Raw genomic sequence first — 17856 nt, forward strand, 5'->3', positions numbered from 1 at the left:
CCATGGACTATATGATTGTCCCAGCACACCAGATAGACAGAAGGACAACAGAAGGAAGGAGGCAGGCAGTTAACTAGAAACTAGAAAAGCAAGGTGCTTAGATAATCTATCAAAGAACCTCATTTTTAAAACAAGCAGCTAAAGGAGACAACCTCTAAGATTCTAAGAATGGGGAACAACCACCAAGAAGCAAAGATTCTACGGGTGGAACGCAGTGAAGGCACGAGTGATCAGAGACGAGGCTGGAGAAGCAAACAGGGTCTACAGTTCATGCAGGTCTTTTAAGGTTTTTTTTTTTTGTTTTTTTTTGCCATGTCACTCGGCTTGTGGGATCTTAGTTCCCCAATCGGGGATTGATTGATTAATTGATTGATTGATTTAGGCCACATCATGCCTTAGTTGCGGCACACGGGATCTTCAATTGCAGCATGCGGACTCCTTAGCTATGGCATGCATGTGGGATCTAGTTCCCCGACCAGGGATTGAACCCGGGACCCCTGCATTGGGAGCATGGAGTCTTACCCATCTGACCACCAGGGAAGTTCCCCCAACCGGGGATTGAACCTGGGCCCTCGGCAGTGAAAGCAAGGAGGAGTCCTAACCACTGGACCGCCAGGGAATTCCCCCATTTTAAGAATTTTTCATTTTATCCTAAGGGCAACTGAAAACCAATAATGTTTTAAGCACAAGGTTTATAAACATATTCAGATTTGCACTTCAGAAAGAGAACACTTCTAAAAAGCCTTCCAAACAGAGGTTGCTTTGGACTGAGTCTTAAAATGTGAAAAGAGCAGGGTCGTTTATGGATAAAGTAACCCTTACAGAGGCATGAAAAAATTATAAAGTAGGCTGAGAGAAAGAAACACAAAATAAACATGTATACTCTGAGTAGAGTATAAAATATTATACTCTGGAACTTCCGGGTTGGTGAACCCATGGTGACGCAGGGAGAATGGCTCACTCAGAGAGCATGGAACCTCCGCACCCTTTCCCCATACTTGCCCTGTGCATCTCTTCCACCTGGCTGTTCCTGAGCTATTATATCCTTTTATAATAAACTGGTGATCTAGTAAGTAAAAAAAAATTAAAAAACAAAATATTATACTCTGGGCTTCCCTTGTGGCACAGTGGTTAAGGATCCGCCTGCCGGGGCTTCCCTGGTGGTGCAGTGGTTGAGAGTCCACCTGCCGATGCAGGGGACACGGGTTCGTGCCCCGGTCTGGTAAGATCCCACATGCCGCGGAGCGGCTGGGCCCGTGAGCCATGGCTGCTGAGCCTGTGCGTCCAGAGCCTGTGCTCCGCAACGGGAGAGGCCACAACAGTGAGAGGCCCACGTACCGCAAAAAAAAAAAAAAAAAAGAATCTGCCTGCCAATGCAGGGCGACACGGGTTTGAGCCCTGGTCTGGGAAGATCCCACATGCCGCGGAGCAACTAAGCCCGTAAGCCACAACTACTGAGCCCTCGAGCCACAACTACTGAAGCCCGCGTGCCTAGAACCTGTGCTCCACAACAAGAGAAGCCACCGCAATGAGAAGCCCGAGCACTGCAACGAAGAGTAGCCCCCACTTGCCGCAACTTGAGAAAGCCCACGTGCAGCAACGAAGACCCAACGCAGCCAAAAATAAATAAATAAAATAAATTTTAAAAATATATATATATTATACTCTGACTCCACAAGGTCATATCACTAGTTCATGAATTACTTGTTTCTCTGATTTACCGTCTGGCTTTGCACAGAGAATCTTTTAACCTCACAGTGGCATGGAACCAGAAACCTGACCTTTTCGAGCAAAGCAAGTAACACAACAGAACAGGTAATACAGTGTTTAAATTGAATCCCCAAGAGAGGGCTCCCCTAACAATTCACTCTTAACGTATACGGCATCTTATTCTTTTCCATCATTGTACTTAATACAATCTAAAATGCTTTATATTTCTATTTTTTGGTGTCTTAATGTCTATCTCCCCCACCTGACTTTAAAACCATGTCTATTTGTTAACCACTCTACAGTCACCTCTCAGCAAAACGACTGCCAAGACTGTAGGTGTTAAATATATTTCCAAACAGCTTTTGATATCAACTCCTGCCCCCGAAACCCCTACTCATACCACTGCTTGCTTTATTCAGTATCTATTATAGAGCAGAAAGTAGATATCTAAAACAAAACAAAACTACATAGCCCTGATTTCTCTGTGGAAAATATAAAGGGAAAGGGACTGAAAATCACTACTGTTCTTATTGTTGATAATGGCTGTTAATAATTGAATGACTGCTTTATGCTAGATACTCTCTTAGGGCCTTTTAAATATTATTTCTAGTCTTAAAACAGTCTTTGAAGTAGGCAATAGAATTCCTATTTTACATATGAGAGATCTAAGCGTGAACAAGTCAAGTGATGTGACTTACCCAAGGTCACCACTTGTAGGCTATAGAACTAGGATCAGAACTCCAGTCTATCTGACCTCAGAGTTCGCATTACATTATATTGCTTTCCACTGTACTTTATATAAAATAGTTTCTATATGATTAGCACCATAAGCCAAAAAAGTAAAACCTAAAAAGTCAATGATGTACATACATGTAGCCTGAAAATGGTAGGTAATCTAGTAAAAAGGTGTTGTTTGGCTTAGTTCTATTACAAACATTTCACTTGCAGGCATCAATGTAGAAGAGGTTTAAAGTCCTAAACAGTGCACTGTAATAAATTCCTCCTACATAGTCAAAAAAAGTCTTGAGTATAACTGTTACATAATCCTTAATACAAGAAGCCAAAGGTTCAATATAAACCAGGAACTAATCAAATTAGAGCTCTGAATTTTAATCCCTTTTTATTTAAAATAAAATTCATCCTGGGCTATTTCCCAATTTAAGTTAGACTACAATATTCTTGATATCATATTGTTATCAGTCTAAACTGAGCTGAAACACATTTATTTACCTTAATCTACTTAGGTAGCTCCTGCATCTTAACTATCCAAATGGTATATATTACAGTTTCTCATCATCACTGCCTACCTCCTTCACTTCATTAGCCATTATTAAATGCTAGAAAACCAGAAAGGAGTAAAAATATTACATTCCCAGTAGTTACCATATGATACATCTGTACAAATGACTATCATGAAATAATTTTTTAAAAATCACATTTTCAAAGAATATTTTAACACAAAAAAAGCCACAAAATGATGTTAAGAAAAATATACAACTGAATATATAAATGGATGCTGATTTTGCTAATGTATCTGACACACATGCCTGCATGTGTCTACTTGGATCTGTGCATACGATATAAGAAGGAAAACAAATTACGGGAGAAAATAAACCAAAATATTATCTCCAAGTGGTGGGCATATGGGTGGTGAGTGTTTCCTTTTTATACTTTGTCTCATAAATTTTCTGCAATGAGCCTATATTACTTCTACAATCAGAAAAAAAAACTACATTAATTAAGAAAATATATTCCTCCTGTTCTTGAAACAATCCTCCTGTTGTGATATGGTATCATAACATTAAAATAAAATCTTTTAAACCTTGCACTTTTTTCCTAAAAGAAAGTACCTTATCTAAGATGCCACTGATCTTTGTTTGGCACTATGGAAAAAAAAAGCTGCCAAATGAATTACACTACACAGCACAGTGTTTTCTTGTTTCCAGAGACATTACAAAACAGAGAGTAACCATCACCTGTAAGATCTTCAACAGAGCTCTAAAATCATGTAATTTGTTACCAAGAATACCAACTTACAGTGACATCACCTTATAGCTTTCAAAGAACCTTTTAAAGGTATCTAACTCAACTGCTGTTCCTCTTGCTTATCCATTTTATACATAGTATTCTCGGCTAGCACGAGAACAGAAACGACGTCTTCAAAATCTCAGCACCTAATGTAGTGCCTGACAGACAAAGGAACCAAGTAAGTGTTGTTCGTGCAACTAAATTACCGAACGTTCCTAAGGGGCAATGCGGCAGGTACATTTCTTCATTTTGTAAATAAGTGATGAAATCATAAAGAACAATGAACTGACTTTCCCAAGGTTCATCAAAGCAGACTAGAGACTAATACATTTATTTATGTATTTAAGTACAATGAGAAAAGGCAGAAAGGGAAATAGAAGAATGCAGTCACACTTACACAACCGAAAGAAGGTAAGATTTGACCAGAAGATCAGGGGTAGTAAACTACAATGGATAGTTATTATAGTGACTGTTAATTGTCAACCTATCGTTTCTCACCCCCTTCCTTAGTACTAGAACCCCTAATTTTTACCTGGGCACCTAAATGCCCAGAATCAATAAATTTCCCAGTCTCTCTTTGCACCTAGATGTGGCCAGGTGACTAAGTTCTTGCCAATGAGGTACAAGCAGAATCGGTTTGACAAAACCTCCAGAAAAACTTCCTTAAAAGACAGCTGGGGGGCTTCCCTGGTGGCGCAGTGGTTGAGAGTCCGCCTGCCGATGCAGGGGACATGGGTTCGTGCCCCAGTCCGGGAAGATCCCACATGCCGCGGAGCGGCTGGGCCCGTGAGCCATGGCCGCTGAGCCTGCGTGTCCGGAGCCTGTGCTCCGCCACGGGAGAGGCCATAACAGTGAGAGGCCTGCATACCGCAAAAAAAAAAAAAGACAGCTGGTACCTGTTCCTTGCCCCCTTTCTTCCCCTACATCAATTCTGCTCTTTGAAACTCAGATGAAATGGCTGAAGCCACTTGGACAATGAGAAGACAAATCACAGCCTACAAATGGTGAGGCAGGGAGGTAGAAGGAGGAGTTGCTGAGGACCAGAGTCCCCATACCAGCTATGGACCTCTCACCTCTGGATCATTTATACAAGAAGAAAATGCACTTCTATCTTGTTTAAGCCATAATTACTTGTGTTCATCTTGTGTTGCTATTACGGCACAAGCTAATCTCAACTTATACAAATGATCAAAGAATTTCTGGGCAGAAAACCCTTCGACTTGTCTTTCCAGCAGTCTGCCAACAAATCAAATAAGTTGGCACTATCCAAAAACTTCTTACTTTACTTGAACAAGTGATAAGCCATGAAGAGGAGGCCTCGTTTGCAGACATGCCATTTGAGTCGTACTCATTACAGATTGCTCATTTAATGGTCAGGCAGCTGCACTAGATACTAATATGAAAAACAACACTAGAAATGCTATATAAAAAGCAAGTGAAATATAAATATTTATTTTTAAGAAGAATAGAAAGTAATTTTTCATCCCTTCAATTTTCACACTAGACCTAACATTTCCTCTATAAAATTGTGTACATTAATAAAAGTTCTACAAACATCGATAGTAAAGATATCCTCTTTTCTCTTCTCAACATACTCACTTTCCTCTGGAAACTGTCCTCAAAGGTGAGGACAGGCACCCCATGTCCAGGTTGGGGCTGTACTATATGGCCCTGCCCTTCTGAACAAAATTCAATTCTCTCTCTCATAGACCTGAAACTCTGAGCTTAGAAAGCGTGACTGGAAACCTTATTAACTGAAAAATTCAGAAATAGCTGAACTCTTGCCATTAAAATAAATATCCTTTCCAAAGCCTGAGTGTGTTCGACTTCTCCTAGGATTCTATGAGATACATTAATCTTTCAAATACACTTCCTTTTATGCTTAAATAAGGCAAAGTAGGTTTCTGTTATCTGCAACCAACAGAAAAAATATAAAACAATGTTAAACAAAGCTAATTTCTCTACTAATGTAGAGAATGTAGCTCTGATGTAGCTTGTTGGAACCTAATCATTTGAATCTCCCTTGGACTGTTCCAAGATCTTTAAAGGCTTGTTACAACACAATTCTAAGGATTTCAAAAGGTCATGATTCAGAGTTACACAGTGCTCTATGACCCCACTAGCACCATATTTTTTTTTAATTAAGTACTTCAAAGTTTTTTTTATGACAGCATTTAGACCTAGAAGTGACCTTAAAAAGTTCAATCAGTTCAACCCACTAATGTCATCACCTCTCTCATTTCTCTTCCCTTAGGACTAAAGAGCTTGCTCAGTACTTGACAACCTTCTTCACACCTTTCCTTAATAGGAGCTCCTCTATCTGTATTTTATCTAACAACTCTAGTGCCATGGAGCCGAAAGAGTTGCCCAGTAAGAGCTATAGGCTATCTATTCCCTTTACAACAGGAAGTAGAGAATTAGGAGCAAAAGTTTAAGTTAGCTACACAATGATGACACAGATTGTTAGAGCTGAAGGGGACCCCGGAGATAACTAGTCCAGTGTTCTTACTTTAAACATTAGGGTAAGAGTGGCCAGCTGGGTTGGAACATGACACCAAATTACAAATGACTAGAAAGATTGTTCATTTTCATTTGTCTCTAAAATTATTTCTAAAAACCCACAAGGGAAAAGAACAAGTAAATTTCATGGCTGTGAACAATATTCACATACCTGCCACCTCAATGGTCATTGCATATTAGTAAATGTTACTAACAAAGCAAAACAACAAAAAAAATAACCAGTTAGACATCACTGTTATGAATGGGATAATTTAAGTAAATAAGATTACATACATAAAGCACCTACCTAATATAAGGCCTAGCCCATAACAGGACTTCTAAATGCAGTTCCCTTCTCCTCCCTGTCCCTATTTACTCAGTCTAGAATACTAAAATATTACAGTAGCTTCCAATCTGGTCTCAGTGTTTCCAAACTCTATAGAGTATCTTCAACTTTGATATCAGTATAGCATTCCTAATGTATCTCCCTCAAAAACGCTGCAATTAATAATGGCAAGATGTTCAATCTCTTCAGATACCAAATTGCCAATTAAAGCACTCCTAAGTCAAATCGTCCATAAGTCCCCCAAAGGAATTTTGGTGATTCACTCAGAACAAGCAGTGTATAACAAATAAGAGTATATGCTAAGACCTTAGAAGTATAAAAGGGAGGACATCATTTCAAGCTGGGGTATTTAGAAAACTTTAAATTTTTTTAAATTTAATTAATTAATTAATTAATTAATTAATTTATAGCTGTGTTGGGTCTTTGTTTCTGTGCGAGGGCTTTCTCTAGTTGCGGCGAGCGGGGGCCACTCTTCATCCCGGTGCGCGGGCCTCTCACTATCATGGCCTCTCTTGTTGCAAACGCGCAGGCTCAGTAGTTGTGGCCCATGGGCCCAGCCGCTCTGCGGCATGTGGGATCTTCCCAGACCAGGGCTCGAACCCGTGTCCCCTGCATTGGCAGGTGGACTCTCAACCACTGCGCCACCAGGGAAGCCCTAGAAAACTTTAGAAGCAGCAGCATTTGAGTGAGAATTTGAAGGATATACAGTATTTTGATTGGTGAAGGTAGGAAGTTAAAGGAAATTTCAAGTAGGAAGAGCTTCATGAACAAGGGCATGAAGATAGGAAAAAAAAGGCTTACAATCTAGCCCAAATTTTATTTTTCTTTCTGTCATGCTCCACCAGGGGCACAGATGCTAATCAAGTGTAATTTCCAAGACACAGTTTAAGTTTCTTTCCTCCATACCTCTGTTCAAGCCATGCCCTCCATCAATGACCGGGAACAAGGCTTGCACAAAACAGAGTAATAAATAATACAAGCTAAACCAACCTCTACCTTTCCCTCCGCTTCTATTCCCTTACTTCATCCATTTCTTTCTCTCTCCTCCAAATCTTTCCAACTGACCAAACTAAAGAATAATATTATTCACTGATTCATATATAAAGTAGAGAAGTAGAATATTCTCTTTAAAAACAAAGTTTCAACTTAAATCCTTGAAACATTCCCTCCATTCCCCCTCTCCCCTCCCCTTTTTCTTCTCACTCTACATTCCCTTTCCTCTTTGGGTTACTGATGCTATATTTTTTTTAAATTCCCCTCCCACCTCAGATTTTTAAAATAAATAGCAATGACAGCAGGGATGGACTGCGCTTTCACGAATGTGAAAACGTCCCTCACAAGCAGAGCACAATAAGGGCTTTGTGTTCTTTCTGGGAAGGGGACAAGGAGCAGAAGAGGAACAGAAGGGGAATCTGAAAAGGAATGGAAGGTGTCCAGCCCGTCTAGAGGAATAAAGGTCAGGAATACTCTGGTAAGCCATAAAAACAAAATTTCTTCATTGTAATGACTAAATTTGCAAGAATGGGCCCTTAAAAATAGCACATATGCCTACAAACTAAAGAGTTTTCTTTTGTTAGCCAAAATTATAAATTAGCCCTCAGAGAAGTGCAAGTTACCAAATCATCAAGGCTTCAATCTCTTATAATGGGACAACAAAATTTTTAACTGGAAAAGGCATTCACCAGAAATGGCCTTGATCACTGTAATTTTAAAGGCTTACACAGGTAACCTAATGGAATCAGGAAAAATAAAATGTAACACACTATTAACTAGAAGTCTAGACTCTCAGTTTCAAGTATAGTCAATATACCTTTTGAATACCACTTTATAAAGCAATGTAAAGTGCTTATATTGTAGAAAACACATATATACCTCCGGAATTGGGGGGGGGGGGGCAGGGAGATATCACAATGTTAAGCAAATAGGTACTTGTAGTAAAATGTCTAGTGAGAGCACCATCCCTTGACTCAAAAAGTGCTGGATCTCCAACAAACGAGATGACAGTGAAAATACCCCAGGACTGGAAATAACTGAAAAACTAGCTCTCACAATTACAAAGACACTAATATCAAAGTGAATGCAAACAATCTTGCATATACTGTTTTATGAAACAGGATAAAAATATCTACATTTACAGTATTCTATATAAATGCATATATGCATGCATGCATACGTAACTAAATTAATAAAAACAGGGCTATTTCATCCACATCATTGGATGTTTATTTATTCAAGTTGGCCAATAATTTTTTTTCTTTTGCTGAGCACTTATGTATTTTTGTACCATATAAGTCATTTGCTTTTCAGGTTTATTATTTATTGACTAATCTCCTGTGTTAGAATGTGAGCTTCCTGAAGAAAGAGCCCTTTATTTTGATTAGTTATGTATCCCAGGGCTAATAACAGAGGCTGACATGTAGAAGGTGTTCAAAACAGTGTCAGGAAATGAATAAACTGATAAGCAAATTGCCTAAGTTCACAAGGTAGGTTATAGAGGTGGGTCTGTCTGACTCCAAAACCCAAGCATTTCCACTAAGCCTATGTTAGTACAAGTTATTCACATGCTTGGAGGAAACCATTCACTGAAATAAATTCTTAAAAGGAACAACAGACATGTTGTATTTCAAAGGACTCTTAAAAACCTTAGAAATTTTGGAAGTGATCTTATTGGGAAAACGAGAGGCTGCCTTGGATTTGAAGTCAACTTACATTTGGCACACAGAGTATTAGATTGTTTTTATATAAAATTATTTATTTTTTATATTTATTTTTGGCTGCATTGGGTCCTTGTCACTGCGTGTGGGCTCTCTCTAGTTGCGGCAAGTCGGGGTCACTCCTCACTGCAGTGTGCGGGCCTCTCACTGTGGTGGCCTCTCCCACTGCAGAGCACGGGCTCTAGGCGTGCAGGCTCAGTAGTTGTGGCTCGTGGGCTGTAGAGCGCAGGCTCAGTAGCTGAGGCACACGGGCTTAGTTGCTCCATGGCATGTGGGATCTTCCAGATGAGGGCGCGAACCCGTGTCCCCTGCATTGGCAGGAGGACTCCTAACCACTGTGCCACCAGGGAAGTCCCAGTTTTTTTTGCTGTTTTTTTTTTTAAGTGTTCTTTGTCCTCCAGAATTTCCTGAGGTCACTGCTGAATTCTAACTTGTAGAACTGTTTGCCCTGCTTGAAACGTCTGTTATTTAGTTATTTTTTGGCTGTGCCGCACAGCTTCCAGGATCTTAGTTTCCCAACCAGGGACTGGACTCAGGCCACCACAGTGAAAGCGTCAAGTCCTAACTGCTCGACCGCCAGGAATTCCCTGAAATGTCTTGATGTTGTTTGTGAGTTGATATTTCTATTTCTTCTACATCCATAACAGGGAATCTACTTCTAAATTCAGATTCAATGTTTATTGAAGGCCTATTATTTACTATGAAACATGACAGATACTTTCATAAAGCACCTACACAAGCACTTACACAAGCATTCAACTGTATCATGTTTGCTAAAATTGAGTTTTACTGGTAAAAGCCAGAAAATGAGAGTGACGGATGATAGTACAGAAAAAAAAACAAAAAACAATCTGGTTCTTATGTAGGAAGACGAGATGGCAGACCTTATTTTCCTGTTTCATGTCGACTGCTAAGAAAGGTAAATAACTCTTTACACAGTTTAGCATTAAAAATTGTACTGAATAAAACTCTTTACCCTAAAACTCTACATTTTTGTTCCTGGAAGAGGGAGTTACTTACCTCTGCCTCTGCTGTCAACTGTATCTTCTTTGCTATCAGCTGTTTTAAATCAATCCGACCTAAGGAAAGAAAAAAATATAACTTTTAAGTTGATGGAGATAGTTACCTATCAGCATTATTTAAATCGTGAAGTTGAAAAACAAGCAAAAAATGACGACTATGTAAACTATGGTACAACCACAAAACATGACACAACTCTTAAAAATGAAGCATGGGCAATATAAATAGAAGGAAATTTATACATAAAAATGCTAAGTTGAAAAAAAACAAAACTACTATATGTACACACAGTACTTACAACTATATTAATCATAGGATGCTGACAGTATAGGAAATTCTGACAGTAGAGGAAATTAGTTTCTGTGAATGGATCCTGCAACTATGAGTAGTAAAATGTACAAGCAACAATAGAAAAACTAAATAAATCGGACTTGGTCAAAAATTTTTTTAAAAAAAGTTTCTGCTCCAAAGAAGTAAAAAGACACAAAATGGGGAAAAACACTTGCAAATCTGATCCGGAACCTGCATCCAGAATATGTAAAGAACTCCTACAACTCAATGGTAAAGACGAATAGTCCAACTTAAGCATCTGAAAAGACATGTCTCCAAAAAAGATATACAAATGGTCAATACCATCTGAAAAGATGCTCAATATCACTGGCCATCAGGGAAATGCAAATCAAAACCACAAAGAAATATCATTTCATACCCACTAGGATGGTTATAATCAAAACACATAAGTGTTGGCCATTGTACACCTTAAGCTAATACAATGTTATGTGTCAATTATCTCAATAAAGCTAGAAAAAGAGTTGTACAAGCAGGAAATTTTGAGAAGAGCATTATTTCAGGGATTGGATGTGATAGCTTTTCTGTAATACAATTAGAGAGTGTTAATAAACACTTGTAACAATGATGTTTATAAGCTTGGTACAAATAAAACAGAGTTTATTATTTACTATTTTTAAAATTTTTTTGTTTGTGTTGGGTCTTCGTTGCTGTGTGTGGGCTTTCTCCAGTTGTGGTGAGTAGGAGGTACCCTTCGTTGTGGTGCACGGGCTTCTCATTGCGGTGGCTCCTCTTGCTGCGGAGCACAGGCTGTAGGCACACGGGCTTCAGTAGTTGCGGCACGCGGGCCCTAGAGTGCGCAGGCTTCAGTAGTTGCAGCACATGGGCTCAGTAGTTGTGGCTCATAGGCTCTAGAGCACAGTCTCAGTAGTTGTGGCCCACGGGCTCAGTTGCTCCAGAGACCTGGAAGCAACTGAGAAGTTGTGGGACCTTCCTGGACCGGGGATCGAACCCACATCCCCTGCATTGGCAGGAGGATTCTTAACCACTGCGCCACCAGGGAAGTCCCAAAACAGTTTTTTAAGTGAGGAGAAAAAAGCTTTGACCAGAACATGGAGAAATTAAAACCCTCCTACATTGCTGGTGAGAATGTAAAATGACACAACGCTTTTGAAAAAGTCTGGAAGTTCCTCAAAAGGTAAACACAGAGGTACCATTTAACCCAGAAATTCCACCCCTAGGTAAATACACAAGAGAAATGAAAACCCCCCTCCCATTTATAGAAAATTAAAAATCCAAGCCTCCAAAAAACGATCTAATAAGATCGCTCATTATCCTATGATATTCAAGCAACTAATTTTAACATTTTGGTAAATATTATTTGTCCTTTTACTTTGGCAAAAATTAAATAATAATATTAAATATAATATTATAAATATACATACTATAAAAACAGAGTCATTATGAATACTGTTTGGTAACCTGTTTTCATTTAACATATTGTTAGTATCTTTGCATATCATTATATATTCTTCCACATCATTTTTATTGGTCTACTATTCTATTTTTATGGCTGAAATAGAATTTATTTAATCCTCTATTGGACATTTTGATTCTTTATATCGTTTCACAATATTCCACTTGGAAAAAAGGCATGGAGAAGGTCCAAAATGCACCTAATGAAAGCTCTATAAGGAGAGGAAAAATTTGAAGTAATATTGGCCGAGAACTTCCTGGAAGTGTTAAAAAAGAGCCAATCCTCAAAGGAAGATCAAAGAATCCCAAGCAGGGTAAAGAATCATCATAGTGAAACTGTGTAACACAGAGATTTAAAAACAGAACACAAAACAAAAGGACTCTTAAAAGCACCCAGGAAGAAAATATCACCTTCAAGAGAATTGCCATTATGCTGAGTGTCTGACTCATCAACACCAACAACAGAAGCCGGCAAACAGTGAAATAATATCTTCAACTGTTGATAATAATGAAGTTTATGACTGGGAAGGAGGCTAGAGGTCATATCACGGAGAGCCTGTGCGTATCACAACAAGGGCTTTGAGGAAACTAAGAATTTGAAGCAGAAGAGTAACTGATCTGATATTGGAAAACCCCACTCTCTGGCAGGAGAGGAAGAAAGGACCACATAAGAGAAATGCAATAAATCCTGACAAGAAATGATGTCGCCATAAGCCAAAACAATAGCGCTGAGAATGGACAGGAGAGGATAAATTTTGAAAATATTCCCAAATTGGTAACTTATCAGGTAAGAAATATGAAGGTAAAACAAATATCCATTTGATTTTTCCATCAACTGTAAAAATACTTTTATTTAGTTCTCTACCATCTATGATCAGACCACGGATTCATAAATAAGCTATTTACTTCATAAATAAATGAATACAGAAACTTCTTCCCTTCAACTAATTACCATAGGGGGATGGGGAAGAAGACGCCAAAGATTATTTCTCACTACCTGTGCATCATTCTCAAAAGGAATCTGTCTATCCATAAATAACCTAACCACCATTCAAACTGGCTTTGAGGAGTCAGGGTCTAGAAAGCAGGGAAAGAGTTTTTTCTCACTTAGACTAGAATCTCTAAAGGCCCCGCTCCAAGTGACAGTAAAGTTATATAAAGTCAAAGAAAAATATATTAAAAATCCAATTCAATTCATTTTCTTTCACCTTAAAACTAACCTCACACAATATTCAAAATTACTTTCTTGCTACCCACCCAAACTTAAATGTCATAAAAATCAAAAGAATAATACTCTAAAAGCTAACATCCAGTGATTTAAAGAACTATATACAGGGACTTCCCTGGTGGCACAATGGTTAAGAATCCACCTGCCAATGCAGGGGACATGGGTTCCATCCCTGGTCTGGGAAGATCCCACAAGCCGCAGAGCAACTAAGCCCCTGCGCCACAACTACTGAGCCCGTGTGCCACAACTACTGAAGCCCGTGCACCTAGAGCCCATGCTCCACAACAAGAGAAGCCACTGCAATGAGAAGCCCGTGCACCGCAACGAAGAGTAGCCCCCACTGGCCGCAACTAGAGAAAGCCCGCACACAGCAACAAAGACCCAACACAGCCATAAATAAATAAATGTTTAAAGTATATAAAAATAAAATAAAAATTAAAAAATAAAGAACTATGTACAGACACCCAACCACATAAGTCAACTCAAGGTTTCTAAATTTCTAAAACATTGACCATGAAATAGGGATAAGCCAGGACTGAGGGTCATGCAAGTTCTGAAATACCTGCCTAGATCTATTAATATCACTAACTGATAACTGATCATTAACTGATAATACCTATTCATAGACCCAAAGATAAATCCTTAAAGAAAGCTCCTCTAGATTTTGTTTTTTCCTAACCCTCTTATCTCTAAGAAGTCAGGCTTGCTGACATTTATCTTCATGAACACTACCTCACACTTGTACAGTCTACAACATTGAATTGAGTATTTAAAAATTTACTCCTTGAAGTATCAAAAATCTAATTTGAACCAGTTTTGACAAAAACCTTCCTAAAATTACTACGTGCTTTACCACCTTAAATAAAAAAGAGAGACCGTACATAATCTTTATGTCGAATAAAAGATCATTTATTGCACTGTGCTATGATAGTGACACCTTTAGTAGGACTGAAATGAGAGCAACGGAGCCCACACTAAACAGCTCCAGAAAGTTGTGCCTTTCTACTAGGGTTGCTTCTGCACGGCTCTTCACCAAATCTGATTCCTGTAACAATCCTATACTTACGCTACTATGCCAAATTTACTGCCAATGTTACCCAGAAGGAAAAGATAAATAACCAAGCTTATTAAATTAGTAACGCACTTATTCATTCAATTATATACTCACTCACTAAAGAAAAACCCTCTGAGAACCCAATACATACGGGGTACTAGGCATGTATTCCAAACCCCTCCTTTAGGATCTCAATAGAAGTATGCAAACATAGATAATTACAATACACAGAAAGGCTGTGGGATCATCAGGGTGGAGACAGCTTTTGCAGAGCAAGTCAATATTTGAGCTGACTCAACTGATAAAGAAAAATCACAGTGCACAAGGTATTAGAAAGATTATTTCAGGCAATGGAAACAGCACGAAGACTTGTAAGGACTTGGGTTTTCTGGGACTTGACCCTGAGTCAAATGCCTCTAAGTGCCAAGCTCTCTTTGCTTTACAATACTGTACTTAATATAGGCTTTTGCCTAAGGGCAGCTTTTAACTCCTGACCTTCTAGGTTACCAGTTACTTTCTAGATCAGTGCTGCCCAACAGAAACATAATGTGAACCACATTATGTAATTTAAAATTTCCTGGGAACCACATGAAAAACTAAAAACAGGTGCAAAGTGAGTCTTTGAAATGTGGTATGTATTTTACAACTTTGGTGTTATCTCAATTCAGACTAGTCACAGTTCAAGTGCTCAACCGGACCAGACTGAACAGTGTAGTTCTAAATCAGGGGTCAGCAATTTTTTTCTGTAATGGGCCAGAGAGTATTTCAGGCTTTGGGGGCCATATGGTCCAAAAGCACTATACAGCCATAAATGAATGAAAGTGGCTGTGTATGACAACTCCTGTTCTAGATGGCTGAATTTACTGTGAGTCTGGCTGACAAAACTGACAGGTGTGCACAGTTTTTTTTTATAATCTCACCTGACTGTGGTGAACAACGCTGGTTGCTTCCGCCACAAGGGCATGTGTTTCATTCCCCTTGCCAGAGACTGATTTAAGAATGGGCACGAGCACCAGTCAGATATGGCCCACTCAGGTTTAACTGAGAAGAGTGTAAAGGAACTATTTTATAAATGTGTGGGCAAATTTAAGAAAAGCAACAAAGGATGGTGTAGCATTCTAGGGCTAGTAACAAGCAACAGGAAAGCTGTTACTATCCTGAAAGGGCAAAGGAGGGAAATGGTTTAGGAAACCCAAAGAGAACTCCCTGGAGAGAACTATTAGATAGGAGAGATGGTTACTCAGCCCAGAGGGAACCTATGTTATAAACACACACCTTACTCTCTGCCCTTGGACCTCCTATCAATGCCACCCACCCCAACCATGACCGAACCCTACCAGAAACCAGAGGGCATGGAAGCCATTTGATTGTGCCCGGGGAGGCTGGCGCTCTGGACTCTAAGTAGGGTAGAAAAGAGTAAAGAGGTAAAAGGAAGACAGCATAACTTGTAATCTAGTTCTGGCCAGTGAGACATGAGAAGTCTGTTGGGCAATTTCTAGGAAAGATTTCATTGCTCTAAAGAGAGGCACAGGGAAACGGGGTTCCTTCTGATGGAAATTATTCTTTTGCTTTCCCAGTTTTCTTACCCAGCCTACAGTCACTAACCCTCTGTCATTATTTCTATCCTTCCCTCATCAACGCCACTAATTTCTTGGACCCACCTAGCCACATCCCAATCCCAGATATTGCCTGCTATCTGCTTTCTCTGATTTCAAACTGCCATGCACTGCAGAAATATAATACAGAAAATGGGCCCACTATAAACTGTTGCTGTCTAGCGTTAACCAGGCCTGCAATAAAAATGAAATCTTTGTCTCTGCCTCTTGATGAATTTCTATAACATTCCTCCCAAGCGTAGTTCCAAACATTTTCCACCTTCAACTCCCAGCCTTACAAAGCAAACTTCAGTTGATCATTTTGGGGACCAACTACTGAAATGTCTTCTATCTTAATTTTCACTATCTTTAATCCTCTTCTCCACTGTTCCTTTGTCAGAGGAAGGGGTAGCCCATCTCTTTTTCAAGACTACCCCTTTAAACTATATTGCCTTGATCCTTTATATGTCCTTTGAGAAACTGTTCAAATCATTCAACACACTGAGCCATTTATTTTGTCCACATTACATTCAGCACCAAAGTAGTCTTTAAAAATTTTCTGAAATTATGATATTGATGTCATAAGTGGTACTCAAAATTTATCTGTGAAGTATTACATATTTACTTAACGTTTTGGAAACAAATATGTAACTGAAACAAACTATCACTTCATAGAATTTACTGCTTAGGATGAAGATTCTTCTTTTTAGTGAAATTTTCTTTAAATTACATAATAATAAATATGGTACAGAGATAATGGCAAAATTATAAATAACTGAAATTTTGGAAACAATGTCCTTTGGAAACAAACAACAGCCCTTTCCAATGAACCTCTTATCTTTCAAGACCCAACTCATGCTGTCTTTTCCTTTTAATATAAAATGTCCTGGAAAAGTGGTTTGTACTTCCTATCTTCACTGTCTCACTAGCAATTCATCCCCAACATGTTTCTGCAACTCTTCCTTTTCTGGAGTCACTATGGTCTCCAAATTTCTAAATTCTCATCCTCATTAAACTTGCTGCAAGGAGTTCCCTTGGTGGCCTAGTGGTTAGGATTCCAGGCTTTCAATGACAGGCCCCCAGTTCAATCCCTGGTCAGGGAACTGAGATCCCGCAAGCTGTGTGGGATGATATCATATATCGCTTATATGTAGAATCTAAAATGTGATACAAATGAACTTATTTACAAAACAGAAACAGACTCACAGACATAGAGAACAAACTTCTGGTTACCAAAGGGAAAAGGGGGTTAGGGAGGGATAAATCAGGAGTTCGGGATTAGCAGATACAAACAATTATATATAAAATAGATAGGGAATTCCCTGGAGGTCCAGTGGTTAGGACTCGGGGCTTTCACTGGTGTAGGCCCAGGTTCGATCAGTGGTTGGGGAACTATGATTCTGCAAGCTGTGCAGTGCAGCCAACAATTTTTTAAAAATAAGAAAAAAAAAAAAAAAGATAAACAAGGTCCTACTGTATACCAAAGGGAACTATATTCAATATCCTGTAATAAATCATAATAGAAAAGAATATGAAAAAGAATATACATATATATAACTGAACCACTTTGCTGTACACCAGAAACACAACATTGTAAATCAACTGTACTTCAATAAAAGATTTAAAAATTAATTAATTTATTAAATTTTAAAAATCAAGGCCTACTTATAGTGACTAAATTCCTAACGATGACTAAGGCCTACTAGGCAGTGATGAATCACCATTTTTCAAGTTCCATTTCTTTTAGTTTCACTTCTTTTAACTAGCATTTTCTTTGTCTCCTTGTGGTAAGTACAGAATTAGCTAATGTGTAGGCACTGACTAGCAGGTTTTTACTGCCTAGAGAAGTTCAAACTCATTTTAAAATCCTGATAATTTTCTAAAACTCATTTTAAAAT

General features: G+C 38.8%; 1 protein-coding gene across 5 annotated transcripts in view; it reads right to left on the reverse strand.

The window, feature by feature from the left end:
- Positions 1–17856, reverse strand: part of SOAT1 (sterol O-acyltransferase 1) — a 57458-nt gene that overhangs the window by 20296 nt on the left and 19306 nt on the right. For all 5 annotated transcript variants that reach the window (XM_027086189.1, XM_027086186.1, XM_027086187.1 and 2 more), the window contains one exon: positions 10318–10376. In XM_027086189.1, coding sequence (XP_026941990.1) covers positions 10318–10376 — 59 coding nt within the window. The remainder of the gene's footprint in view (positions 1–10317; positions 10377–17856) is intronic.

The sequence above is a fragment of the Aethalodelphis obliquidens genome, unplaced genomic scaffold (genome assembly GCF_003676395.1).
Source record: "Aethalodelphis obliquidens isolate GAN/ISIS:26980383/991018 unplaced genomic scaffold, ASM367639v1 scaffold55, whole genome shotgun sequence".
In the NCBI taxonomy this organism is placed as follows: Eukaryota; Metazoa; Chordata; class Mammalia; order Artiodactyla; family Delphinidae; genus Aethalodelphis; species Aethalodelphis obliquidens.